The sequence below is a fragment of the Rhinolophus hipposideros genome (genome assembly GCF_964194185.1).
Source record: "Rhinolophus hipposideros genome assembly, chromosome: 9".
Classification (NCBI taxonomy): Eukaryota; Metazoa; Chordata; class Mammalia; order Chiroptera; family Rhinolophidae; genus Rhinolophus; species Rhinolophus hipposideros.
Genome location: NC_138055.1, coordinates 53,562,491 through 53,589,847, shown reverse-complemented (window position 1 = coordinate 53,589,847; position 27,357 = coordinate 53,562,491). Strand labels below are relative to the sequence as shown.

At 44.7% G+C, this 27,357-nt stretch overlaps 2 protein-coding genes across 3 annotated transcripts in view; one reads left to right on the top strand and one right to left on the bottom strand.

The window, feature by feature from the left end:
- The window catches only part of ZNF740 (zinc finger protein 740), a 9,630-nt gene extending 7,312 nt beyond the window's left edge, over positions 1 to 2,318 (bottom strand). The window contains exons 1-2 of one of the 2 annotated variants that reach the window (XR_013993985.1): positions 2,030 to 2,310; positions 841 to 1,153 (exon numbers count right to left, since the gene is read on the bottom strand). Coding sequence is in view for 1 of the 2 variants with exons in the window: in XM_081059196.1 (XP_080915322.1) it covers positions 841 to 849 (9 nt within the window). In the remaining variant the exon portion in view is untranslated. Of the gene's footprint in view, positions 1 to 840; positions 1,154 to 2,029 lie in introns of both variants that reach the window. The other variant, XM_081059196.1, reaches the window with a different exon arrangement.
- CSAD (cysteine sulfinic acid decarboxylase) lies at positions 1,837 to 27,357 on the top strand. The gene is made up of 15 exons (XM_081059195.1): positions 1,837 to 2,135; positions 14,527 to 14,663; positions 14,915 to 15,041; positions 15,118 to 15,208; positions 15,534 to 15,640; positions 16,079 to 16,194; positions 16,625 to 16,704; positions 17,000 to 17,054; positions 23,205 to 23,321; positions 23,398 to 23,462; positions 23,758 to 23,839; positions 24,269 to 24,468; positions 24,615 to 24,666; positions 24,808 to 24,897; positions 26,288 to 27,357. The coding sequence occupies exons 2-15, from the start codon at positions 14,538 to 14,540 to the stop codon at positions 26,459 to 26,461; spliced, it is 1,482 nt and encodes a 493-aa protein (XP_080915321.1). The 5' UTR covers positions 1,837 to 2,135; positions 14,527 to 14,537; the 3' UTR covers positions 26,462 to 27,357.

Genomic DNA, 27,357 nt, shown 5'->3' with positions numbered 1-27,357 from the left:
CTTAGTTACGCCACTTAATTCTCCAGGAAACAACTCCCTCACCCTAACTTTCCCATCCATCACTACCTACCCTATCCTCCTAACAGCATCCACTAAAATCCTTTCCTCCTTAACTAACAAACTACATGAATTACTCCTAACCCCATCCCACCCTTACTCTGCTCATGCAGTTCTCCCTGTCTGAATGTGCAGTTCTGTTTATCTAGCAAAATCCTATGCATCCTTCAAGCTTCTTTTTGCAACCAGGTAGAAATATCATTCTCTCCCGTGCAGTGTACATACCTCAGTTATTCCTTCAACAGGCTCACTGAGTGTCTACTACTAGTCAGCCACTACGGAAGGTGGTGTGACTATAAAGATAAATAAGAGACCGTCTCCCCGTCTCTCCATCTCCCCCTATCCTAACACACCTAGTCTAGAAACTTGCTGGGGACCGGGCCAATCTTATTCACTTTGTATCCCTAGCACCATGTCTTATATGTAACAGGAACTCAATAAATTCCTGTTGGAAAAAAAACAAATGAAGCACCTACAAGACTGTTCACTCCCTCACGTCCCTCAGCACTTAATGTACCACGTGTACACTGAGTACCCGGATGCTTTGCAAATCCTCATCAGTGCCTGACGCAGCAGCATAGCCTACCTCCTTCATCTGACTGGAAGCTCCCTGAAGGCAGGGGCTGTGGCCTGTCTCCTTTCCTTCCTCTAGACCTCCTCCTGTTGCTTAATACAGAGCTTGGCTCACTGGGCTGGTCAATATGTTGACTAAGACAGCATTCAAGAGTGAAACTGCAAACACGCTTCCCAGCGATCTTGAAGGAGGACTCTAGAGGTTTTTACCTGAGCCATGCTGATTTCTCACTCAATGCAACCCAAAAGTTCAGAAGTTTCTCGATCCACCTTTCCTTAAGACACTGCTGTTTGAAGAACTGTCACCAAATCACTGTAACAACTCCTTCATGTCCCTTCAGTCCTGCTGCCATATTGAACTCCCTTTGTCTTCGAATATAACTTAGTATGCTCCAAAGAGAAGATTGATGTTCCAAGAATCCCTGGACTCTGGCTCCTGCCTATTGTCTGAAGAAAGAGAGTCTGCCAATCTTGGTTTTCCAACGGAATTCTCTTGATGAAGTTCACGATCTGTTTCAGAAACCTGAAACCAGAAAGGGAGATGGACTGTTAGGTGCCACATCCTCAGGCCATGCAACCTGTAGCGAGCTGACCTTTTTTTTTTTTTTTTTTTTATTTTTTTGCCAGGAGCTCTCGGTGAAGCTCATAAAGAGGACATTAGTCAAGCAGAGTTATCTTTCTAGGTCAACAGAAGACACTGTTCTCTTGGGCCGTCAACAGGAGCAAAAGTAACTGGTGGTCTCTTAGGGAGGAACTGCAACAGGCCAACTGCTTGGATTTGCCATCTTAGGAATGCAAGAAGGGAGCGGAGGCCCTTCGGGGCTTTTGTGCCCCAGTGGGCCGCCCGGGAGGCTCGCACTCTCCTAAGGTGGTCAGGACTGGGAAGGAGAAAAGCTCAGGGGCGAACCGCTGGGCGCTTGGGTGGCAGGCAGACACCGCACTGGCAGTGTGCCTCGGGTCGGGCCACACATGCGGGTTCTTCGAGTCTGCCCGAAGGTACGAAAACTAGCTGCGGAGGTGGAAGGCAGGCAAGCGAAGCCCGGCGCGGCGCGTTCCCTCCCTCCCTCCAGCCACCCAGCCACCGCGGCCACCCCACGAGCCCTGCGGGGAGCCGGGGAGCCGGGGAGCCGGGGAGCGCCGAGAAGCGCGCCAGGTGCGTGCTCGCGTCCGCGTCCCTCCAAGCAAGCCCCCCTCTGCCCGGCCGGTGACGCGGCGGGCGCGCGGGCGCGGGGCAGTGCGCGCGCGCGGCCCCTTCCCTTCCCCGGCGAGCCCCCTCCTTTCGCCACGCGCCCCTCCTCCCTTCCCCTCCCCCTTCCCGCGCGGCGTCCCACGGCCTGCGAGCTGCTGAAGCGCTGCCTCCAGCCCGGACGACGCTGCGCTCCCTGGGGCGTGCTCCTACCTGCCAGGCACGGCCTCCCGCTGTCTCCCCCGCCGCGCGACGCCTCCTCCAGGCCCCAGCACCCCGTGCCAACCCCTTGGCTGCCGCTGCCCCCGCCGGGACCGAGGCAAGTTTACAAACACCAACCCGGGGTCCGCTTCCCCGGAAGCACTTCTCCCTCCCCCTCGTCCTCTCCGCCAGGCAGCTTTATCCACTTCCGGGCTCGGGACGGGCGGGGGCAGCCTGAAAGTGGGTGAGGCCGAAAATACCACAAGCGGGGTACAGCTAGTTGAGTGGGCAGTGCCGTCGCGCGGAAGGACGGGGGGAAAAGGAGGAGCGGCCGTGTGGCGCGTGCGCCGTGGTGCCGGCGCGCCCCGGCAGCCATCTTGACTGAGGGCAGGAACGAAGGGCCCCAAATGATTGTGAGCTGAGTGCTGTTTGAGAGGTTTTCCTGTGTGAGTGAGCTAGTTCAGACTCCTCGAAAAAGCGCCATCACCCTCCTAACTCGTGCACGTTCTGTTCTCCCTGTCGCTTCTGAGCCTGGAGCCCCAAATAGAGTCGGAACAATTCGTTCTCGGCCGAGGTTATCTTTACCGGAGCTTTCCATCAGGCCCGGGTCTTCAGATTTTGGGGTCCCCCGTCCGCTAGCTGGGAGAGGCGTTAACTTCCTTTGCACACTCCTGCCGTGTACACTCAGCCCCAGTCTGAAAATGGGTGCCCTCGCGGTGGTGCACGCACTCCGAGGCTGGCCTGGTTATCTTACGCCGCTCCCCCGTTTATTCTAGGCCCGCCAGCGTCTAACAGTAGCCTGGCTTGGAAAACACCGTAGGGTCCCCTCTGTAGACTGGTCTCCTTGGAGACTTGGCTCCTGCAGGATGGCCCCTGGGCCTGGCCGAATTAGGAAAGTGGAAACTTGACTCTTTTGTTCAAATTCTGCTCGCAATTTTAGCTGCTAATTAGGGAGTGGTCCTCCTAAAAACATACTATGTGAAGTGCATTTTGTGGAAGGAAATGTCCATTCCGTTTAGGTCCCAGCTTCTGCTGTAGGTGCTATCAGGTTGTGAATTAAGGATACCGAAAGAAAAATCTCTTTATGAAAGAAGACAAGAATTCCTAGCCCCTTTTTTCACACAGGTTTCATTTTCCTGAGCTTTCCAAGTTGGAGCCACTGACAGCAAGTGCTTCTGCTCTTAGGCTCATCATAAAATTGGGATAAAACGGAAAGAGATAGAGAATCATCAGAAATGTCTTTAACTTTAAAAAATTAACTCATTTTAACAAATCCACACAACACAAAAGAATAAAAGGCAAAAACATTTAGTTTCCCCCTTCTACTATCCCATGTGCCTGAAGGTAGTCATTTTTATGAGTTTGGTATATATATATATATATACCTACAGGCCTTTTCTATGTTCATACAAAAAATTTTGTTTTCGGTCAGAACATATTTTTTGAGCAACTACAGTGCACCACACTGTTTATTTTATTTTATTTTATTGGGGAATATTAGGGGGACAGTATTTCTCCAGGGCCGCTGAGTTCCAAGCCGTTGTCCTTCAGTCTAGTTGTGGAGGGCGCAGCTCAGCTCCAAGTCCAGTTGCCATTTTCAATCTTTAGTTGCAGGGGGCGCAGCCCACCATCCCATGTGGGAATTGAACTGGCAGCCTTGTTGTTGAGAACTTGAACTCCAATCAACTGAGACATGCCGCTGGCCCTACACAGTGTTTTAGACATCTAAGTCAGTTCGTATCTTAATTGTTTCATAGTATTTCAAGTTATGGTTATACTTTAATCTGTCTAGACCCATCCTGATGAACATTTAGGTGAGTTCCAGTGGTTTTTTATTTTTATAAACGGTGCCATAATGAGCATCTTACATAGTTATCCTATTTGTAGATAAGATATGTAGATTTTAAATTTTAATAGATTCTGCGAAATTGTGTTTCAAAAGTTTGTAGCCGTTTATACCCTCACTCAGAACTATGTGTTAATGTCCCCATTTCCTAAACCTTGGCAATTTTTATCCAGTTGCCAATTTGATAGGTGAAAAATAGTAATTTCATTGTTTTAATTTGCATGTCATTAATAGTGAAATTGAGTATCTCTTGTTTTTTGACCATTTTAATTGTTTTTGTAAACTGCCTGTTCATATCGTTTGCCCATTAAGGAGAAAAGTAGATCATTTGTCTATTTCTTATTGACTGGTGGAAATCTTCTCTATGTTATATTAACTTCTTATTTATCATATGCATTTAAAGTATTTTCTCATAGATTTTCATTTATCTTTCAACTTTTTTTTTTTCAGAGCAAAAGTTATGCTCTATGGGAAAATATTTGAAATATTCCTATCAAAGATAGGAACAAGACAAGAATATTTACCATCAAAATTAATATTCTACTAGAGCTCCTGGCCACCCAAAAGTCTCATTATTTTCATATGATATATTCATCTACAAAGAGAATCAATTGACAAAATAGTAAAACTAGTGGTGAGTTCAGTAGCATGGTCAGATATTCGATTAACAAAGGAAAATTATATAATAAAATATAACAATATAACCAACCATAAAAATGTCATAGAATAAATAATCTCATTCACAATTAAAATATTACATTTCTAGAAATTTAACAGGAAACTGCAAGTTATATGGCATTAAGAAAATCAGACTATTTTAGTGAAAGACAAAAAGGGGTTGGTTACATGGAGAGTTTTACCATGTCCATGAATAGGAAGACTTAATACAGTAGAGACATATGTTTTTGCTATATTTTAAGTTAAATTCTTATTAAAACAAGACTTTGCATGGAACTTAAGCTGATTTTTAAAGTTTACATTGAAAGGAATAATTACAAGGAGAGGAAAAACCATTTTGGAAAATATTGAGTGGGTAAAATAATGAGTGGGGAAAAATAAAGCCATGAGTTATCTTTAACCACTTTAATGGTGTCTTTCTTTACACAGAATTTTAAAAGTTTTGCGTAGTCAAATCTGCCTGTGGCTTTTGGGGTTTTGTGACATGCTAACTCAAGATTATAAAAATATTTCCCTGCATTTCCTTCTGGTATTCTCATAGTTGTATATTTTTAATTTATGTCTTTGTCTCACCTGCAGTTTATTTTTGTGTATGATAAGAGGTAGTGAGAAATGCCATACTTAAAAGGGACCAATAATGGAGCGGCAGAGGTACTAGCCTAGAAGTCAGAAATCAGCGATCCAGTCTTGCTCCCGTGTCACCTTTGTGATCTGGGACAAATGAATTCACTGTCTCTGGCCCAAGAGTCCTCATTTGACAATGAGGATGAATAAATAAATACCTTTTCAGGCTTATTTCTAGCACTACTGTGAGGAACAAATGAAGTCATAGATGAGAAGGCTTTGAGAAGAAAAACAAAACCCTTTGCAAATCTTCTAAGTTATAATTCATACAGATTTTTGGTTTATGCAAATTAAATGTAAGTAGAACAGTATTATTTTTCTGTATCTGAAAATAATGGTTGATTCACTAAATGTTTATTGAATACCTTTGTGCAACACCTTGGAGGACAGGAGTGGAGAGTGGGGAAGATGAAAACTTACATTTTTTGGAGTGCCTATTTTGTATTTGTGCTTTACTTAAAAGAAGGATAAGACTTAGTCCTCTCCCCCCAGGGATTTACACTGTAGAAGGGGAGAAATCACTGTGTAAATAAGGAGAATTTGGTGCCTCTATTAAAGATGTGTCCATGGGACTTGGAGGCAGGGAAATTCTTGGTGATGTTGAAGGTGGAAGCTACAAAGTATGAGAAGAGAGGAAGTGAAGACGGAGTGGAGAGAACTCTTTTAAGAAGGTTGGCTGTGAAGAGGAGATGGCTGGAGTGGGAACATGTTGTAAGAGGTTTAAACAGTTTAAAATGTAAGAAGTATTAGGAGGGAGAGTTGAAGAAATGAGGGGATAATCAAAAAGGTGTCCATGAGAGAGAAGGAGAGACGCCTTTAGACCAGTGGTTCCAACTCAGATATCTACAGGGCCAAGCAAGTAATGCAAATGAACGAGGTGGGCTGGTGTGGATTGAGGTGAAACAGAGTGCAAAATTCTAAGGGCGTGTGCCCAGTGATCTTGTGATGGGATTTGACATCTTCACCCCTTGCCAAGCGTTTTTTAGTGCCCTCTTGTGGGAGGAACATGCATCCTCACCCCACTGCCCTTGAGCTTGCTTTGGTCAAGGGGATATGAGTAGATGTGCCATACGCCAGGTCCGAGTAGAAGTTTTAAGAATCAGTGCATGGATTTCTCTTCGTTTTTCTCTTTTCCTTCTGCCACGAGAACATTGTGTCCTGAATAGGGGCTGTTCCTTCAGCCTGGGTCTTGGAATAAAGGCACATGGATCAAAGCTATAGCCAACCACAAACGTAAACCATGAAAGAGAAATAAACTGTTGTAAGCCAATGGGAATTTGAAGTCATTAGTTACCACAGCAAAACTGACTAATACAGGAGTTCAACTAAAATAAAACTACTAAAATACCATTTTTCACTTCTCAAATTAAAAAGAAGTTTCTTGAGGCTGGGGACACAGGCACTTCGTACACTGGTGCAACCTCTAGGATGTTGGCAGTCTTTAACAAAATTATAACTGCAGATGGCTACAATGAAAACGACAGACAATAACAGGTCTGGCAAGGATGTGGAAAAATTGGAACCCTTATACATTGCTGATGGGAATGTAAAATGGTGTAGGCACTTTGGAAAACAGTTTGGCAATTCCTCAAAAAGTTAAACAGAGTTATATGATCCCAGCAGTTCCATTACCAGGTTACCTAAGAAAATTGAAAACATATGCCCACACAAAAACTTGTACATTAATGTTCAGAGCAGCATTATTCACAACAGCCAAAAACTGGAAACAAACCAAATGTCCATCATTTGGTGGAATTTAATTGGTATATCCATATGATGGAATATTATTTGGCCAGAAAAGGAAATGAAGTACTGATATATGCTAGCTACAATATGGATGAACTTTGAAAATACTATGCTAAGAAAAAGAAGCCAGTCACAGAAGATCACATATTGTATGTTTACATTTATATGAAATGTACAGAATAGGCAAATCCACTGAGGCAGAAAATAGATTAGTGGTTGCCAGGGGTTGGGAAGAAGGGAGAATGGGGAATGACTGCTAATGAGTTTCTTTTTGGAGTGATGAAAATATTCTGGAATTAGATAGTGGTGATGGTTGCACAATTTTGTTACTATATGAAAAACCACTGAACTGTACAAATTAAAGGGGTATATTTGATGGTATGTAAATTATATTTCAAAAAAGCTGTTACATTAAAAAAAGAATGAGGAAGTTCTATATGTACTGATAGAAGATTGTCCATATATTGTTAACCAAAAAAAGCAAGGTGCACAACAGTGACTATATGCTATCTTTTGTGTGTAATGGGAGAAAATAAATATATATTTGCATTTATTAGTATTTGCATTAAAAACTCTGAAAGGCTACCCAAGAAAATAATAAAAATGGTTACCTGTGGGGGTGGGATGGGAATGGGGCGTATGGAATGGAGTCGGAATTAGACTTTTCACTATTAATATTTTTTATATATTTTGATTTTTGAATTACCTGAATATATTGTTTAATCAAAAATAAAAAAGTTGAAAAGAAAATATAATGAATGTAAAACTATAATAACAATAAAGGGGCAACTCCAACTACAGGTGATTATTGCTGTATATTAATTCAGGCCCAGTGTTGCTAGGTCTTCTGACTTTTACACAAGAAGCTAAGTTTCAGTATTGACAATTATTTTTAAAAGTTTTAAAATGTATTGTGTAATCCAAATGAAACTTGTCTGTGGGTGGGAGTTGGGTCACCGTCTTCCAGTTTGTGACCTGTGCTTTAGACTGTGAACTTCATGAGGGCAGGGCTGTGGTCTTCTGCTTCCCATTGTATGAGGTGTGATCAAACAATATGGTGAATGTTAAAATAAAAAAAAATTGATTACAGTAAAAGACCCATTGCCATTAATCCTCCTCAAAATACTTGCCCTTGCTTCAAACACACTTATCCCATCGTTCTTGCCACTTGCGGAAACAGTTCTGGAAGTCCTCTTTCGAAAGCATCTTTAGTTGTGCTGTCGTGGCTACCTTGATGTCCTGGATCATTTTGACTTTGGGGAAGAGCCAGAAGTCGCACGGGCCAGATCCGGTGAATAAGGTGGATAAGGATACACCATAATGTATTTATTTGATAAAAATTGCCATATACCAGAAGTGATGTGTGACACAGCGCGTTATCATGTTGGTGGATGATTTATGGCACGCTTTAAAACACTTTGTCTCTCAACCGTAGCTCACACCCAACTGACTGCACCGAACAGGTTGAAACTTGTCACACACTGTTACTAAGGTTTGATGTGCCACTTCCCATATTGAAGATCCCTGCCTTTCCATTGGATGGCACTGGGCAGCAGCATTCACTGTATTGTTTGATCACAATGGAAAGGATGTGTGTCACACATCGCTTCTGGTATACAGCAGTTTCTGTCAAATAAAAACATTACAGTGTGTCCTCAACCACCTTATTCACCAGATCTGGCACTGTGTGACTTCTGGCTTTTCCCCAAGTCAAAATGACTATGAAAGGTAACATTTTGAATTGATTCAGGTCATTGAGGCAGCCACAACAGTGCAACTAAAGAAACTCTTGAAAGAGGACTTCCAGAAGTAATTCAGAAAGTGGCAAGAACGATGCGATAAGCGTGTTCGAAGTGAGGGCGAGTATTTTCAGGGCATTTAATGGCAATGTGTCTTTTACCGTAATAATAAAAAAAAATTAAACATGCACTGTATTTTTTTTTATCACACCTCGTACATCTAACAGCCACCAAAGTGAATGGCACATACTAGATACTGAATAAATATTGAAGGAAGGAAGGGAGAGGGAAGGAGGAGGTGGGATCTAGAATGCAGGTAACAAAACGTTGAGTAAGTTTTGATGGCTTTTATTTATTTTCTCTAAGAAATTTGAAATGAGAGAAACAGGGAGAAGGTTGCTAGGTCAATAATTTGAGAGGTGTGGGAAAATTTTCAAATAGTTGCTACAGAGAATTGGAGAGCTGACAATAGCAAAATAGTAATGTTGCCAGGCAGTACTGAGTGCGCAGTGGAGCTCGGTCACTGCTGCTTTTTTACTCTGAAGATGGTTACGACCTTCATTACAGTCCTGGGAATTCCCTTTACCTCTGTCCTGTGATGGAGAAGTTTGATGTGGTCTCATTGTCTATCCTGTGTCTGTGCCCTGGTTTTGGCTTATTTGTTTGTTTTATCTCCAGAAGTATTTGGATCCTCCATTGTTCCAAAACAATATAATAATCTGTCTTTGTGTTGCTCATTCAGCATATCCTTTTAATCTGTCCTTCTGTTCTGTAAAACTTCCTTTGATTTCTTTCCTCTGTTTTTTTCTTCCTTTTCTGAAACTTCTATTAGTTGACTATTGGGCCTTTTGGATCGATCTTCTAAAATTCTTTTTTGTTATCCAGCTCTTTATATTTTTATCTTTTCTGTGTGATTTTCGTTTTATGTCTAATTTTTAATTTCAGTTGCCATGTTTTTAAAATCCTAGAGCTTCTTCTTTCAGTATTCCTTTTTTTGTTTTTTTAACAACTGAGGATTTTATTTTTAAGATTTTTTTTTTTTTAATTGGGGAAGAAGAACAGGACTTTATTGGGGAACAGTGTACTTCCAGGCCTTTTTTCCAAGTCAAGTTGTTGTCCTTTCAGTCTTAGTTGTGGAGGGCGCAGCTCAGCTCCAGGTCCAGTTGCTGTTTCTAGTTGCAGGGGGCACAGACCACCATCCCTGGCGGGAGTCAAACCAGCAACCTGGTTGAGAGCCTGCGCTTCAACCAACTGAGCCATCCGGAAGCTCAGCTGCAGCTCAGCTCAAGGTGCCGTGTTCAATCTTAGTTACAGGGGGCAGAGCCCACCATCCCTTGCAGGACTCGAGGAGTTGAACCGGCAGCCTTGTGGTTGAGAGCCCACTGGCCCATGTGGGAATCGAACTGGCAGCCTTTGGAGTTAGGAGCATGGAGCTCCAACCACCTGAGCCACGGGGCCGGGGCCGGCCCCAGTATTCCTTTTTGAGAGCAACCTATTTTTTTTTTTTAATGGATGCAATAGCTTCTTGAATTTTTGAGGCTTTCTTCTGCTCACTGGATTTCCCTTCTTCCACCAAATGCCTTTTTTTCAGTTTGTCTGTGTTTACCTCTGTGGTTCAGGTTAGGCGCTTTTCTCAAGTGCGTGGTGGTGTTTGGCTGGCTGGTCGCACGCATTTAAGAGCGAGGCACTGAGGCATATTGGAGGGCCCAAGTTCATGGATAGGCCTTATTGACGGGTGGGCACCACTGACTAGGTGATTGGACAAGGACTGAAATGAGAGCTTCAGTAGGTTATTTCTTCTCTGGGGCAACTGAGGTCAGTTTCTCTAGAGAGGAATCCTCCAGCCTCCTGGCCCTGGAGGGTTTACCCCTGGCCATTGGTTCTGAATGCTGACTGGGAGAAAGGAATCCATTCAATATGTAACTTCCTGACCATCCTATCTTCAGGGCAATGCCTCATCTTTACCTCTTGCTGTGCTAGATGTTCCTAAGTCTAGGTCTCCATGTTTCAGTTTCTCTAAAAACATACCTCCTGTTTCTTTGGAAGTAGGAGGAGGGGGTTGTGGGCTGAATGGGCAGGGAGAGGATGGGCATTGAGGGTCTCAATGATCCTTATATAAATTTTCATCTAATTTCCATATTTTTAGCTGTGCCCCTCCCTCTTGTCTTCCAAGATAGCTGGTTTTTAGTTCCTGAGCCTTTCTGGGCCTGTGCCCCAAGAACCAGCTTGTTTCCCATTGGCGTTATCCTCTACACGCATGCTGGTTTGGACTTGCTGCTATGTGCTGAGTTTCTACTTTTCATCTGTTTTCCATCTTCTACCATTATGGACACCGCTCGTCTTCTGTCTCTCTTCTCTTTTGCTTTATTCTTCTGGAGTTAAAATTCCACTGATGTCATTTTAGTGGGGTGTCAGGAAAGAGTAGTGGTAAAAATGCTTTTCATCTGCTGTGTTTAATTGGAAGGAGCACAGAGACCATGAATTTATAGCAATGCCGATTTGAATGGTTAGGTGGTTTTCACTAGCAGAATGCAGCAGTTCTGGTGGATTTGGTAAGAGGATTGGCCAGGTGGATTAAGGTTTTGCCAGGTGGATTTCGTGGAAGGACAGTAAGGCCAGAGAGTTGAGGATTTTGGATAAAGAGTAGTTGAAACAATGGACCATCCAACCTAGGTTATAGAAAGAAAGATATGAGGGAGTTGATAGTGAGAAGAGTTTATAGACTAGAGATCCCATGAAGTCAGAACAAATTTGTGAATGTTTGAAAAAATCCTACTTGGTCCTACCAGCATCTTCTCAGCCAGGGGCTAACGCACTGTTCCTGACTCTATTCATGTTGCTTTGCTTTATCGTTCTATCTTGTGAGTTAATGTCCTTCTTGCTTTTAAAAAGAGAAACTTGCTGTGGGCAGGGGCTCTTCCCTCTCTCAGGTACCCAGGACAGGATTCTGTGTGGGGAATGAGGGTAGTGATGCCTCACTTCCCTGTTTACCCCGGAGGAAATGGGGGTTGTTCAGAGTCCTCACCTCCAGATTTCATTTCTGAGAGGTGACTGATGTGGGATGAATAAAGAAGGTACCACATGGACGGAGCCATGGTCTTCCCTGAAGACCCTCTCTTCAGAACTTTGAGAAAGGCTTCCTCCAGCCCGGGGGTCTCTCTTTCTTCACTATCATTCCCTCCTTGTAGCCTGTTTCCCCTGCTGTAAAAGTAATGTCTCCCTTGGCCTGCTTGTCATATCCAAGGGCATGAGTGCCTATGAACACCAGCACATGCCTTGGAGAGTCTCTCTTTAAACCCCTTATTTTTCAGAAACTGAAGCCCTGAGGCGTCCTGGCCCAGTGGCTTTCCCATTACAGCAAACTCAGTGCCCGAGAGAGCTGGCGTGAGGCGGTTGAGTGGGATGGTTAGGAGCAGGGGCTTCAGAGCCCGACACGCCTGAGTTCAAACCCAGCTTGGTCACATACTGGCTGCGTGATCTGGACAAGTTACATACATAGTGTCTCTGACATCTCAGTGTCCTCATCTTCACATGTGGGCAATACACTTACCCTAAACGATTGTGAAGATTAGAATAATGCATATTAAGTAGAGAGTATGGTAAGTACTTCAGCGGTACCTAGTTTTATTAGCCTTTCTCCTAAACACCCCACTGCTGCCACCTGTCAGGGAAGCTAGAGTGAGCACTGATGAAGGATTGACTCTTTCATTCTCTGGGCCTAGGCCAGCTCCCTTATTTTCTCCAAACCAATCTACTGAGGAAAAGTTTAAGGATAGGGCCACCAGCGTCCCTTGGACGTGTGTTTTCAACCAGTGTGGAGTCCAGTGGCTTTGGACAGTGGCTTACGTCAGAGCAGCCCACTTGGAGGAAGGTTCCCCACTTTCCACATTTTCTTGATCCTCTTGCCCCTCATTTTGAGGGTTCCCCAAGCCTTGGTGTTTGCCCCTCTCTCCGTGACCATCTCTCTGAACCTTTTCTCCCAGAGGGAGTGGAACTTGTTACAAGGCTTCCGCGGCGCCCTGACTCTTGACTCTGCTTTGCTTTCCGTTCTAGCATCTCATCAGAGCTATGAGTATCTGTAGTCCTGGGACACCTCCACTGGGATGAGTATCTCCACAAATAACCATTTTACTTTCTGTCCAGCTTCCCCTTGCTGCATCCTAATTTCTTTCAGGGGCACCTTTATTTTTCAGTCACCCAGGCTCGAAAGCCCAGGGTTATCTTTGACTGCCCCTTCTCCTACAACATAGAGTCCATAAATGTCGAATTGAGTGTAATCCGGTGAGTGGCCAAGCCTGCAGATTCCGCTATTCTTTCCTGCCAACACGATCTTTATTCAAGGTTGGATCACCTCTTGTCTGGTTTATAGTGACAGCCTGGTAATTCTTCGGCCTCCTGCCGCTATACACTGGTCTTCTGACCGCATCAGTGTGGTACATTATTCCTTGCCACAGAATCTTTCAGTGACTTCCCATTTTCTACAGGATAAAATTTAGATTCCTTGGCCTGGCTGGCACTCCAGGCTCTCCATAATCTCGTGCAGCCGTGCTCCTGTATCCCCCTTGTAGACCCTCCCTCCAGCCAGCTGGGTGCCTTCACTGACCTTCGAAGGAGCCACACTCATTCTTAATGTAAGTGAGCTCGTGGCGTTCCTCACCTTCCCCTGCGTGCCTCTCTTCCTCCCTTTCATCAATCTCATTTCTCCTGCCCATTTTCAAGATTCAGCTCCAGTCCTACTGGAGATCTTCCTCAGTCACTCTTCAGCCTTCATCAATCCCCTCTTTTCCCGAATAGCGCTTGGCGTCAGCATCCAGCCAGGCCCTGGGCCGCACCTGCTGCAGGTGCATCTGTGTGCTTGCAGGGGGACAGGGAGGCCTTCTCAGTCCCCAGCCCCTGGCAGGAGCACGGCTGGTACTCACTTCCAACAGCCACTCCCTGTCCATTGAGTGCTCTCAGCCTGAAGGCACAGGGTCACACCTGTTTAACAAAGTGCTTCCTCAGCATAACCTTTCCTTCCTGCTCTGGGAGAGGGCTTTAGAAAGCAGGACAGTACTGAAAAGACTCTGCGGGTTGGGATATAGAGATTGGCATCTGAGGCCTGTCTGAACATTTCACCTCCACCAGCATCAGGCTTTCGTCAGTTTCCAGAGTCACCTGCAGCAGTTTCTTGCACCTGCACCCTGCCCCTCTAGCCTGCCACAAGGCCACTGGCTGGGCTTCCCCCTTACCCTCAGCCCCCACCCTTGCCTCCCTGCCAAATATCCCCCACGGACCGCCCCCTCTGGGCCCTTTGATTCAGGGTGTGAAGCCCCTCTTCCTGCTGGCTCTCTACCCCACCCCCTTCTTAATCCTGAAGTTAATGTGGCATGTGTTTTTGCCTTTCATCTCATTTCCCCCTCTTCATGTTAGCTAATGATTATTCAGGGGACTTGTCTCAATTTCTTGTCCCTATCCCAAATCTCTGCATGGTTTTTTCAGGGCAAAGGCGTGAGAGGGATGTCATGGTCTCGTGACTGCTGCCCATACCTCGCTCCCTCTGCTGTTCTGGCCCTAACATTCTGAAAAGCTAATTGTGTACCGTACCTCCAGCTCACCTTCACAGAGAACCGAGCAGAAAGATAACCCTCTCGTCATTGCCTTAGGCGGCAGTGGCCACTAGATTCCACCTGCTCCGTGCTAACTGCCTTTTTCTTTCCCAGCCTCTTTCTATTGGATTTCTTCCTGGACGCTCTCACTTGCCCTTGTATGTACAGTGAAAGCTGGGAGTGAGCTGCAGGACTGGGGCCTTAGGCCCATTAAGGGGTTGGGGTTTTTAGTGGTTAGATCTAGGTAGGGTACAAAGGCTGAGTAGGGAGTAACTCCTGCTCTGCTCACAGGTTTTATCCTGATGGCTGACTCTAAACCACTCCTCTCCCATGATGGTGACCCCATGGCTGCAGAAGCCTTGCTCCGGGATGTGTTTGGGATTGTGGTGGATGAGATCATTTGGAAAGGGACCAGTGCCTCTGAGAAGGTAGGTCCTTTCTCCCTCCTCTTCCTGCCCATCAGACCCGGCTCAGAACTTTCCCCCTCCAACAATGCTTCTCCCCAGAATCCATCACTGTCTCACTGTGTTTATTTACCCCATTCATGTGTTTCCTTGACAATCTTCCTAACTTGTTGCTTTAAATGCAACTTGGTGGTATGTGGTGTGTACTGAGATGTGGTTTGGGTAGCCAGTTAATGGGGTAGCTAAGGGCCACCAGGATCAGCCGCTTCTTCTAGGTCTGCGAGTGGAAGGAGCCGGAGGAACTGAAGCAGCTGCTGGATTTGGAGCTGCGGAGCCAGGGGGAGCCTCAGGAGCAGATCCTGGAGCGGTGCTGGGCTGTGATCCGCTACAGCGTAAAGACCTGTGGGTCCTGGCTCCTGGTGGGGAGAGTGTCTGGCGTCTGCCCCCAGCCCCGCCCTGAGCTCCTGCCCCTCCCCAGGTCACCCACGCTTCTTCAACCAGCTCTTCTCGGGTTTGGATCCCCACGCTCTGGCTGGGCGCGTCATCACCGAGAGCCTCAACACCAGCCAGTGAGCCTTGCCCAGACCCCACCCCCCGCCTCAGTGGGAGATGTGCCCCAGGGGGAGGGGAGGGGAGGGAATGGCTTTTGTCCCCCCCCTCTGCTGCAGAACCTGTCCCTTTGGACCCGCTGGACCACCTTTCTCCACCCTTTCTCCTGTGTGCTGACCCCTCCTCCCTCACACTTGCTTCCCTGATTCCTTGTCAGCAACTCCCCCTCTCTGTGGACCCTTCCCTCACTCATTCGCACCACCTCCTTTCTCCCACTGGCCTGAGGGTCTCCCCTGGAGTCCCTCCCTGTCTCTTCCCCTTTCTCATCGTTACCTCTCCTGGCAGGTATACTTATGAAATAGCTCCTGTGTTTGTACTCATGGAAGAAGAAGTGTTGAAGACACTCCGGGCGCTGGTGGGCTGGAGCTCTGGGGATGGGGTCTTCTGTCCTGGTATGTGAGAAGGAAGGGGGACTTTTAAGGGGTTTTCATTCCCCACCATTCTATTGCTCTAAGCTGGCAGGCAGTGAGGTTCCTCTTTATTTCCTCTCTATCTGGGCTGGGGCCAAACCAGAGAGAGGCTGCCCAATACCCTGTAGCATCATGTTTGCCCAACAGTCCATGGGATCAGTGCTCTGATGGCTGCCCTTTCTGGGTGGGTGCTATGCTGGGGGCAGCCCAGGAAGTAGAGGCGGGTAGTCAGGGCGATCTGCAGATCCTGGGGCTGCTCTGGGTTATTGTCATGCCATTTGTAGAACCCTGGGAATTCATGGCCTGGGAGCCAATCACTTGTGCTGCTTTGATCACTTCTGGGCTGCGAGGTCAGGGGAGGTAAGCCCCAGTTTTGACCCACTGTCCCTCTCTTTTGCCTCCATCCCCTCCCTGTGACAGGTGGCTCCATCTCCAACATGTATGCTGTGAATCTGGCCCGCTATCAGCGCTACCCAGATTGCAAGAGGAGGGGCCTCCGGGCATTGCCACCCCTAGCCCTCTTCACATCAGAGGAGGTCAGGAAGAGGCACAGACCTACCCTGGGCTCCTGATTCTAGTCTCTAGCCAGCTGAGTCTGAGACCTGTCAGGTCCTCTGCCTGCCCCCAAGCGGATGTGCTTCCTTCCAATCAAGGGGCTCCTATTCACCTTGCCTTCTGTCTGGGGGTGGGGAAGGAACATAGGCCACACCCTTTCTCCTAGGAGTGTGGTCCATGGACCAGCAGCGTCAGTATCACCCGGGCATTTGTTAGAGATGCAGAATCCCAGGCCCTACCCCACACCTACCGAATCTGAGTCTTCATTTTAATCAGATACCCTGGTGATTCGAAGGCACACTTGAGAAGCCCTGGTCTACAGGGTCTCATCTGTTGCAGCTCGTACTTGACTTTTACTAGACTTTCTCCTCTCCATCATCAGACTAACGTGCCCTTTGCCTTCCTACACAGTGTCACTACTCCATCAAGAAGGGAGCTGCTTTTCTGGGTCTTGGCACCGACAGTGTCCGAGTGGTCAAGGCAGATGAGAGGTGAGGTCCTGTCCATGTAGCTCTGACCTGGCTTGGCTCTGCCTGCGTACCTTCCCGCCATCAGAAGCTCCGGCCACAGGCCCACGCCCCTGGCCACTTCTCTCCCCTCTCTGTTCCTGCAGAATTGCTGCTTCTGTCTCGGTGCCCTGTCCCCTGAGATCTGTTTACCCTTCTTAGGGAGAAGTCCACATTGTAGCCTCTGCATTGCTAACCCCACATTACCCTGCTGTCAACACTTCCGCCTCCTAGCCTAGAAAACCCATTGCTTCTCTACCCACTCAATTTTCTTTTCTAGAGGGAAAATGATCCCTGAGGATCTGGAGAGGCAGATCAGTCTGGCTGAGGCTGAGGTGAGTGAGGAAGGGGCAGGACACCTCCGTCCCTTTCTTGGAGGGTTCTTTGGGCTCTCCGTGCTCGACGCATTCCTCATCCCTCTCCTTGATCTCTGTGCCCATCTCCCCTATGGGCTGAAGTGATCCCTGGGGAACCTGAGGGGCAAGGACACGCTGGTCCCCTCAGGGACTTTGCTGAGACCCACAGGCAGGATTGGACTCCGAGAGGCAGGAGCAGGACCAAACCGAGTCACTGAGGAGAGTCTCAAGGCAGCAGCACAGGGAGGGTGTTGGGGCCTGAAGTGTAGTGTGGAGGGTTTCTGTGAGCTGGGAGGGTCTGTGCAGACAGAAGCTTGGGCACATGTGTGGGCCAGTGGTGAGGAGCGCAGGCTGTGAGCAGTGGGCAATGTGGAGGCACCCGACTCTCCTCCACAGTGGTGGGCTACGTGAACTGCCGCCGCCATCTTGGACGGCGTTTTGGCAGCTTCAGTATCCATTTTACATGTATCTATCCACTGATTCAGGTCCCACTGCTAGGATTGATTCTATATATCATCGTTCCGGTACTTAAAATTCTGTGCACTGGAGCAAAGTGCAAAATAAAATACAAATTTTTTTAATGTCCATCAGCATTATGGTATATCTGTGTGTCTCAGTTTCTTTGTAAAATGAGCATAATATAGACCTTATCACAGAATTACTGTAAGCATTAAATGAATTAATGTATGTAAAGCACTTAAGAGCCATGAAACACTATATAAATATTAGGTGCCATTATTATTGTTGTTGTTATTGGAGTACTATGTAGTCATTTAAAAGCATAAGGTGGAAATATATACACATATGAAAATACCCCACCATATATTTAAGTATATATACTACACACATGTATAAGTGTGTGTGTATATGTAGCAAGTTGCAGTATACAAAGGACACTTTGAGCCTGTTGTTGTTTAGAACAATGTATATTTATTGACATGGATGTTATCTCTGAGTGGCAGTATGAGAGGCAAGTAGAACAGTGGAGTAGCACTTTCATTGTAAACTTTTTTGGGGTAATAGCTTTATTGACATACAATTCCATTCACATGCCCTACAATTCACCCATCTATAATGTACAATTTAATGGTTTTGAACACATTTATGGAGTTGTGCAACTGTCACCACAATACATACTAGATTTGTATCACCCTAGAAAGAAACCCCATACGCTCTAGCCACCAATTCCCCAATATTTCCATACTTCCCATTAGACAACTAATCAATAAATGGTGCTAGCAAAACTGGACAGATACATGCAAAAAAAATTAACTAACCTACTTGCTGTCTCTATGCATTTGCCTATTCTGGATTTTTCATAGAAGTGGAATCAAACTATACATCGCCTTTGTGATGAACTTCCTTCACTTAGCATAGTGTCTTCAAGGTTCGTCCATGTTGTAGCATGTACCAGGTCTTCATTCTTTCATTCTTTTCTTTTTTGAAATTTGCAATGTTGTTATAAATTACTTCCTTAAAATAAACTAAAAATTGCTAAATGAGTTCTGTAAACTGAGTGGTGCAGTGGAATGATCCCAAGATCTGGGTTCCTTCTTCCCTTCTTTCCTTTCTTATTCCTTCTTCTCTTCCTTTACTTCTCCTTCCTTTCTTTTTTTTTTTTTAACTTTTAAAAATTATTTTTCAATTACTATTGACATCCAATATTATATTAGTTTCAGGTGTACAAAACAACACAATGATCATACATATATATACCTCACAAAGTGATCACCCCAATGAATCTATTACCCATTTGACACTGTACATACTCGTAGTTATTACAATACTATTAACTATATTCCTTATGCTGTATTTTACCTCTCTGTGACTATTTTTTTTTCAATTTTAGTTGACATTCAATATTATTTTATATTAGTTTTAGGTGTACAGCATAGTGGTTAGACATTTATGTAATTTATGAACTGGTACCCCCTGGTAAGTCCTCCACTCACCTGGCACTATACATAGTTTTTACAATATTATTGACTATACTCCCCATACTGTACTTTACATCCCTGTGACTATTTTGTAACTGCCAATTTGTACTTCTTAATCCCTTCATCTTTTTCACTCATCCCCCTAGTCATCCTCTCATCTGGTAACCATCGGTTTGTTCTCTGTATCTCTGAGTCTGTTTCTGTTTTGTTTGGTCATTTATTTTGTTCTTTAGATTACACATACAAGTGAGATCACATGGTATTTGTCTTTCTCAGTCTGACTTATTTCACTTACATAATACCCTGTAGGTCCATCCATGTTGTCAGAAATGGTAAGATTACATTCTTTTTAGGGCAGAGTAATATTCCATTGCATATATGTACCACCTCTTTATCTGATCATCTACTGATGGGCATTTAGGTTGCTTCCATATCTTGGCTATTATAAATAGCACTGCAGTGAACAAAGGGGTGCACATATCTTTTCAAATTAGTGTTTTGGGTTTCTTCAGGTAAATAACCGGAAGTAGACTTGCTGGGTCATAAGGTAGTTCTATTTTTAATTTTTTGAGGAACCTCCTAACTGTTTTCCATAGTGACTGCACCAATTTGCAGTCTCACCAACAATGCATGAGGGTTCCCTTTTCTCCACATCCTCACCAACACTTGTTTTTTGATTTATTGTTGATAACTATTTTGACAGATGGGAGGTGATATCTCATTGCAGTTTTAATTTGCATTTCTCTGGTGATTAGTGATGTTGAGCATTTTTTCATATGTCTATTGGCCATCTGCATGTCCTCTTTGGAGAAATCTATTCAGGTCCTCTGCCCACTTTTTAATTGGATTGTTTGTTTTTTTGGTGTTGAGTTGTATGAGTTCTTTATAAATTTTGGATATTAATCCCTTTAGATATATCATTGGGGAATATCTTCTCCCATTCATTCAGTAAGATGTCTTTTAGTTTTCTTGATGGTTTCCTTTGCTGTGCAAAAACTTTTTAGTTTAATGTAATCTAATTTGTTTATATTTTCTTTTGTTTCCCTTGCCTAAGAAGATGTCAGAAAAAAATATCACTAAGGGTACTGTCGGAGAATTTACTGCCTATATTTTCTACTAGGAGTTTTATAGTTTGGGGTCTTACATTTAAGTCTTTAATCCATTTTGAGTTTATTCTTGAATATGGAGTACAAAGGTGGTCCAGTTTCATTTTTTTGCATGTATCTGTCCAGTTTTCCCAGCATCATTTATTGAATACACTGTCTTTACCCCATTGTATATTCTTGCTCCTTTTGTCATAAATTAAATGACAATATAGGTGTGGGTTCTTCATTCTTTGTTATTGCCAAATAATATTCTGTATGGATATACTACATTTTATTTATTAATTTCTCAGTTGGACATTTGGGTTGTCTCCAGTTTGGGACTATTATGAAGAATGGTGCTCTGAACATTAGTGTACAAGTTTTTATGTGCACATGTGTTTTTCATTTTTCTTGGTTATATAGGTACCTGGTAGTGGTATTGTGGAGTCCTGTGGTGACTCTATATTTAACCTTTGAGGAACCGCCAGACTATTTTTGAAAATGACTGCTCCAGTTTACAGTCCCAGCAACAGTATAGAAGGGTTCCAGTTTCTCCACATCCTCACTGACACCAGTTTTTTTTAATTTTTATGATTATTATAGCCATCACAGTGGGTGTGAAGTGGTTTCTTGCTGTGGTTTTGATTTGCATTTCCTTGATGACTAATGATGTTGAGCATCCTGTCCTGTGCTTATTCTATTCTATTCTAGATATAAGTCCCTTATCAGATGTATGATTTGGAAATAGTTTCCATTTTCTAAGTTGTCTTTTCACGTTCTTGGTGGTGTCCTCTGTAGCACAAAAGTTTTAAATTTTGATGAGTCCCAACTTATTTATTTTTCCTTTGGCTGCTTGTGCTTTTGGTGTCATATCTAGGAAGGCTTTGCCTAACCCAAGCTCATGAAGATTTAGTTCTATATTTTGATCTTAGAATTTTGTAGTTTTAGCTCTTACATTTAATTCTGTGATCCATTATGAATTAATTTTTGTGTATGACATGGGAAAGGGGTTCAACTTCATTGTTTTTTGCATGTGGATATCCACTTATCCCAGCACCATTTATGAAAAAACCGTTCTTTCCCCAATGAATTGTCTTGGCATCCTTGTTTAAAATCAATTGACTGTAAATGTGAGGGTGTATTCCTGGATTCTCAATTCTAGTCCATTGATATGCACGTCTATACTGTAGACCACATTGTCTTGATTAATGTAGCTTTGTAGTAAGTTTTGAAATCAGGAAGTGTGAATCCTCCAACTTTGTTCTTTTTTCAGATGGTTTTGGTTTTTGTGGGTCCCTTAAATTTCCATATGAGTTTTAGGATCAGGTTGTCAATTTCTGCAAAGAAGCCAACTGGGATTTTGATAGGGATTGTAGATCCATGAATATGGACCATCTTTCCATTTATTTAGGTCTTTGATTTTTTTTCAACAATGCTTTTTAATTTTTAGAGTATATGTCTTACACTTCTTTTGTTAAATTTATTCCTAACTATTTAAATTTTTTTTGATGTTCTTATAAATGCAGTTGTTTCCTTAATACCATTTTTGGATTGTTTATTGCTAATGTATAGAAATGCAATTGATTTTTTAATGTTGATCTTGTACCCTGCAAATTTGCTGAACCCATTTATTAATTCTAATAATTTTTTAGTGGATTCCTTAGAATTTTCTAGATACAATATCATGTTATCTATGAATAGAGATTTTTTTTTTCCTTTTCAATCTGGATGCCTCTTTTTTTCTTACCTTATTGCCCTGCTAAAACCTCCTCAGTACAATGTTGAATAGAAGTGGAGAGAGAGGGCATCCTCGTCTTATTCCTGATTTTAGGGGAAGGCTTTCAGTGTTTCACCATTTTGTACGATGTTAACTGGGTTTTTTTAATAGTTGCCTTGTATCAGGTTGAGGAAGTTCCCTTCAATTCCTAGTTTGTTGAATGTTTATCATGAAGGAGTATTGGATTTTTATCAAATGTTTTTCTGTGTCTATTGAGATAATCAACAGACCACATTGAGGTTTTTTTTCTTCCTTTTTTTTCTATTAATGGGGTGTATTACATTAATAGATTTTTGGATATTAAACCAAGCTTTCACTCCTGGAACAAATCCCAGTTTGTCATGGTGTATAATTCTTTTTATATGTTGCTGATTTCAGTTGGCTAGTGTTTTTTAGATTTTTATATCTATTTTCATAAGAGATACTGTCTGTAGTTGTCTTGTAATGTTTTCTCTGGTTTTGGTATCAGGGTAATACTCACCTCATAGGATGAATTCAGAAGTGTTCCTTTCTCTTGTTTTTTGAAAGTTTGGAATTGGTATCAGTTCTTTTTTAAATGTTTGGTAGAATTAATCAATGAAGCCATCTGGGCCTGGGCTTTTCTTCGTGGCTTTTTTTTTTTTAATACTAATTCAGTTTTTCTATAAACTTTGTACTATTAGAATTTTTATTTATTTATTTTTTAAATTGGGGAACAGTGTATTTCTCCAGCACCCATCACCTCCAAGTCGCCATTCCTCAATCTAGTTGTGGAGGGCGCAGCTCAGTGCCAAGTCCAGTCGCTGTCCTCAATCTTAGTTGCAGGGGGCGCAGCCCACCATCCCATGCGGAAATTGAGACCTTGTGCTCCAAACACTTGAGCCATCCAGCCGCCCCTCTCGCAGCTCAGTGGCAGCTCGCCGTTCTCAATCCAGTTGTGAAGGGCACAGCCTACTGGCCCATGCAGGAATTGAACCAGCAACCCTGCCGTAAAGAGCTCGTGCTCTAACCAACTGAGCCATCTGGCTGCCCCCATGTACTGTTAGAATTTTTAAAATAGCATTTTGAACTTCCAGTAAGACATTAAAAATTTTTTTTTGAAAGAGTATGAGCTTTAGAGATAAACCATCAGACAGACCTGGGCTCAGGCGCTTCAGCTTGGTGGCAAGTTTTTTTTTTAACACCTCTGAATCTCAGTGTCCTCAGCTGCAAATTAAAGGGGACAGTAACATGTAAGGTTGAAAGGGCCCAAGTCAGGTATGCAAAGAGTTTCGGACTAGGCTCTATCACCAGGCTCTCGGTTGCTTTTGAGAAGACTTCACAGCTTCTTTCTTCTGCATTTTTGCAATAGGGTGCTGTGCCGTTCCTGGTCAGTGCCACCTCTGGCACTACGGTGCTGGGGGCTTTTGACCCCCTGGAAGCAATTGCTGATGTGTGCCAGCGTCACGCACTGTGGATGCATGTGGACGTAAGTGGGACTAGGGGTTGGAGGTGGGGATGGGCCGAGCCGAGGCACAGCCCGTGCTATTCCTTCTGCTCCACAGGCTGCCTGGGGTGGAAGTGTTTTGCTGTCACAGACACATAGACATCTCCTGGATGGGATCCAGAGGTGCATATGGCCCCTGCTCTCTAAATCCCACCCTTCAAATCCTTGATCCACAGAATATTCATGGTCTAGGGAGCTTCAGATGGGAGTGGGGAAAGGAGGTTTGTGGGAAGGGGATTGGAGAGATGACTGATTGCAGCTGGGAGGTCAGACAGTAGACATGGCAATTCCTGGCACCTCTTCTTGCTGGGCTGGGGTGAGACTAAAGCCCTTTTACTGAGGTCCAGGAAGAGAGGGGGGCTTGGTTGGGCAGCGTGAGGAAGAGCCAGCTGACCCAGATTTGCTGTGTCCACCCCAGGGCAGACTCCGTGGCCTGGAATCCCCACAAACTCCTCACAGCAGGCCTGCAGTGCTCAGCTCTTCTTCTCCAGGATACTTCGGTGGGTCTGCCCCAGGCCTGGCCCCATCTCTCACCCTGGACCTCTGTCTATTTTTCTATCTCACCTTAGTGGGGCCTGGCCTTAGTGTATTCTCCTTACTATCCCATCTTAAGCTGAATATCTGAGACCACCCTAACTCCCTGTAGTGGGCTCCCTCACTCCCCCTGTGGCCTGTCTTCATGCAAAGAAAAAGCTTTACAACTTGAAGTTGTAGTTGAAAGAATCCTGGGTTGAGTTTAGGAAGAACTCTGGGTGTTGGGAGAAAATCCAGAGAAAGGGGTCGGAGTCAGCCAGCAGCCGTCCTATCAGTGCTGCCTGGTTCTTAGGAAAGGAATGGGTGGACTGAGCGAAGAAACCCTCTGATACGTACAGCGCTGGAAGAAACCTGGGTAGAGAGGTGGGGTCTTACAGCCTCCTGCCCGCCCACAGAACCTGCTCAAGCACTGCCATGGATCCCAGGCCAGCTACCTCTTCCAGCAGGACAAGTTTTACGACGTGGCCCTGGATACGGGAGACAAGGTGGTGCAGTGTGGCCGCCGTGTGGACTGTCTGAAGCTGTGGCTCATGTGGAAGGCCCAGGGCGGGCAAGGGCTGGAGTGCCGTATTGACCAGGCCTTTACCCTTACCCGGTAGGCGTAGGGAGCGGGTCCAGTTCCCCTCCCCTGGGTCCTTTGCCCGCACCCCTTTCCTCTTCTCAGTGCCTCTCCAGCTCATTCTCTGGTTTTATATCTCTACCTCTCCTCCTCCACCTGTGATTTCTCACTTCTGTTTGAAGGTACTTGGTGAAAGAAATGAAGAAGCGGGAAGGATTTGAGTTGGTCATGGAGGTATGGCCTACTCTGTGCTCTTTGCATCTCCTTGTACCCCTTTAGCCTATCATACATGCAAAGCCCTAATGGAAGAGGGACAGTGAGGGGGGATAGTCCCCCTTCCTCAGCTCATCCCTTCCCCTCCCTCATTCTTCCCAGCCTGAGTTTGTCAATGTGTGTTTCTGGTTCGTGCCTCCCAGCCTGCGGGGCAAGCAAGAGAGTCCTGATTACAGTGAAAGGCTGGCTAAGGTAGGTTTCTTCTCTTCCTGGCTCCGGTTAACCCAGTTTGGGGAACTGATGCAGCTGGTACGTTTCTGCCCCCTGCTGGCTAGGAGTAGCATGGCAGGTCTCTTTGCTGGTCTCTTGCTCCTGGGGTGGGGATGTGAACTGGAAAACACCACCCAGTGGTCCTTATTTCTGTGGGGATGGGGTTGGGGAATATGATATGTTTCTGGAAAGTGAGAAGAAGATAGAGAGGGGCGTTATAGGGGAAGTCACCAGTGTACAGTATATAGATCTCAGTGCTGGGAGTTCTGCTGGAAACCCAGACCCAGGACAGATGTGAGGCAGAAAGATCACGGAAGAGTCACTGATACTGGGGATGGAACAACCTGGTAAGGCCAGTCCACACATGCCTCCTAGAGGCAGGGAGATATGTCATAGATCCCTAAGGATAGATTGGTACTAGGTGCTGCATATGATCTGAAAGGACAAGAAAGTTCTTGCTGGGGCTGGCCCAGTGGCTCAGGTGGTTGTAGCGCTGTGCTCCTAATGCCAAGGTTGCCTGTTCGATTCCCACCTGGGCCAGTGAGCTGCGCCCTCTACAGCTAAGATTGTGAACAATGGCTCTCCCTGGAACTGGGCTGCTGTGAGCAGCCAGAGGTTGGCAAAAGCTGCTGTGGGCTGCTGTGGGCTGCCGTGGGCTGCCGTGGGCTGCTGCGGGCAACTGTGGCCGGCAGCCATCGTGAGCGGCTGGCAGCCAGCGAGAGCTGCCGTGAGCGGCTGACCCGTGACCGACTGTCTTAGCCAGGGGGAGCGCAAGGCTCACAATACCAGCATGGGCCAAGGAGCTGTGTCCTACACAACTAGATTGAAAACAATGGCTTGAAGCGGTGGTGGGGGGGTAGGGGGTTGGGGGGGAGGAGGCGAAAGAAAGGAGGTAAAAAAAAATGTTCTTGCCTTTAAGGAGTGATATTTAGAAAACAAGACTAATCTATTTGAAACCAATTGTGTTCAAGGCAGTCTTGTAATATCCATGTTAGATTACAGGGTAGAGATAAAAAATATGGGAATTCAGAGAGGGGAGAAGAAGGTGTTAAGGATGACTGAGGCTTGACATTAGACGACAGCAGTGTTGGCAATCAGGGAAAACTCAGGATGTGACAGAAAATGGCCCATGTGACAACCTGGAGATAGGCGGGGTGAGGACTAAAGCAAGTGGTAGAGAAGGCCAAGCAGGTTAGATGTGATGGGAAAGGTAAACTAGGGCTATGGTCAGAATCAGAGCAATGAGGGCTACCTCTGGAAGGTGGCTGGGTGGAAGGGAAATGCATCTTGGATAACTTGCTGGCCAGGAAGCCACCCCACCCATCTCCTGACCCCTGGCTGCAACTAGACGCTCTCTGTACCCCTTTGATAGGTGGCACCATTACTCAAGGAACGCATGGTGAAGGAGGGCTCCATGATGATTGGCTACCAGCCCCATGGGACCAAGGGCAACTTCTTCCGTATGGTCGTGGCCAACCCCGCGCTGACCCAGGCTGATATGGACTTCCTCCTCAACGAGCTGGAAAGGCTAGGGCAGGACCTCTGAGCTTCCTCCTTCTGGTTGCTGGCCTTGACACCCCCTCATTTCATTGGCTCTGTTAATTCCCTCCTTGTGTTCTCAAGAACAGCCTTTCTAGGCAGCAGTGGCTGTAACGCTTATATGCTTTGACCCACTAACTCTCCTATTAAATATTTGATATAAGGAGAATGTTTAAATGAACTATAGTATATCCTTATGATGGAATATTATTCTGCCTTTAGAATTATGTTTACAGAGGATTTTATTGATATGAGAAAATATAATTTTAATATAATGTTGAAAAAGCTGGATACAATACTTTAGACAGAGGGTGCCAAAAAAATGTATACACATTTTAAGAAAGGAAAAAATGTATTAAAATTGTAATACTCGATATATACCCATAACAAAAGATAAATACATGTGTATACATTTTTTTGGCACCCCCAGTATATAGTAATATCGTATATTAAAAAATACATAGGAAAGGATGGATGAAGTATGCCAAAATGTTAGTAGTTTTCCCTGGGATGGGATTATAGGCAATTTAAAAAATTAACTTCTTTATGCCTTTTGTACTACTCCTTTTATTATGTAATGAATATGCATTATTTTTATAATAGAAAAATAAAGTAAAATTTCAACTGTATTATTTTGGTATGCTTTGAAGTTTATTACCTTTCAACCGAATAATGGAGAAAGCAAATTAATTTTTTTTAAAGGCAGGCTAAAAATAGGAACTTTTTTTTCTCAAAAAACTTTAGTGGGAGGGGAAATACCAAAAATCGAGTCACTCTAAAATTAATTGTACTTTAGTGACGTTGAGTCTTATCCACTTATTCTTGAAAAATTCTTACCAAAAAAAAAAAAAGAGAGAAAGAAAAAGAATTTTCCTTTCGTAATTTAAACAGAAACTAAGTTTT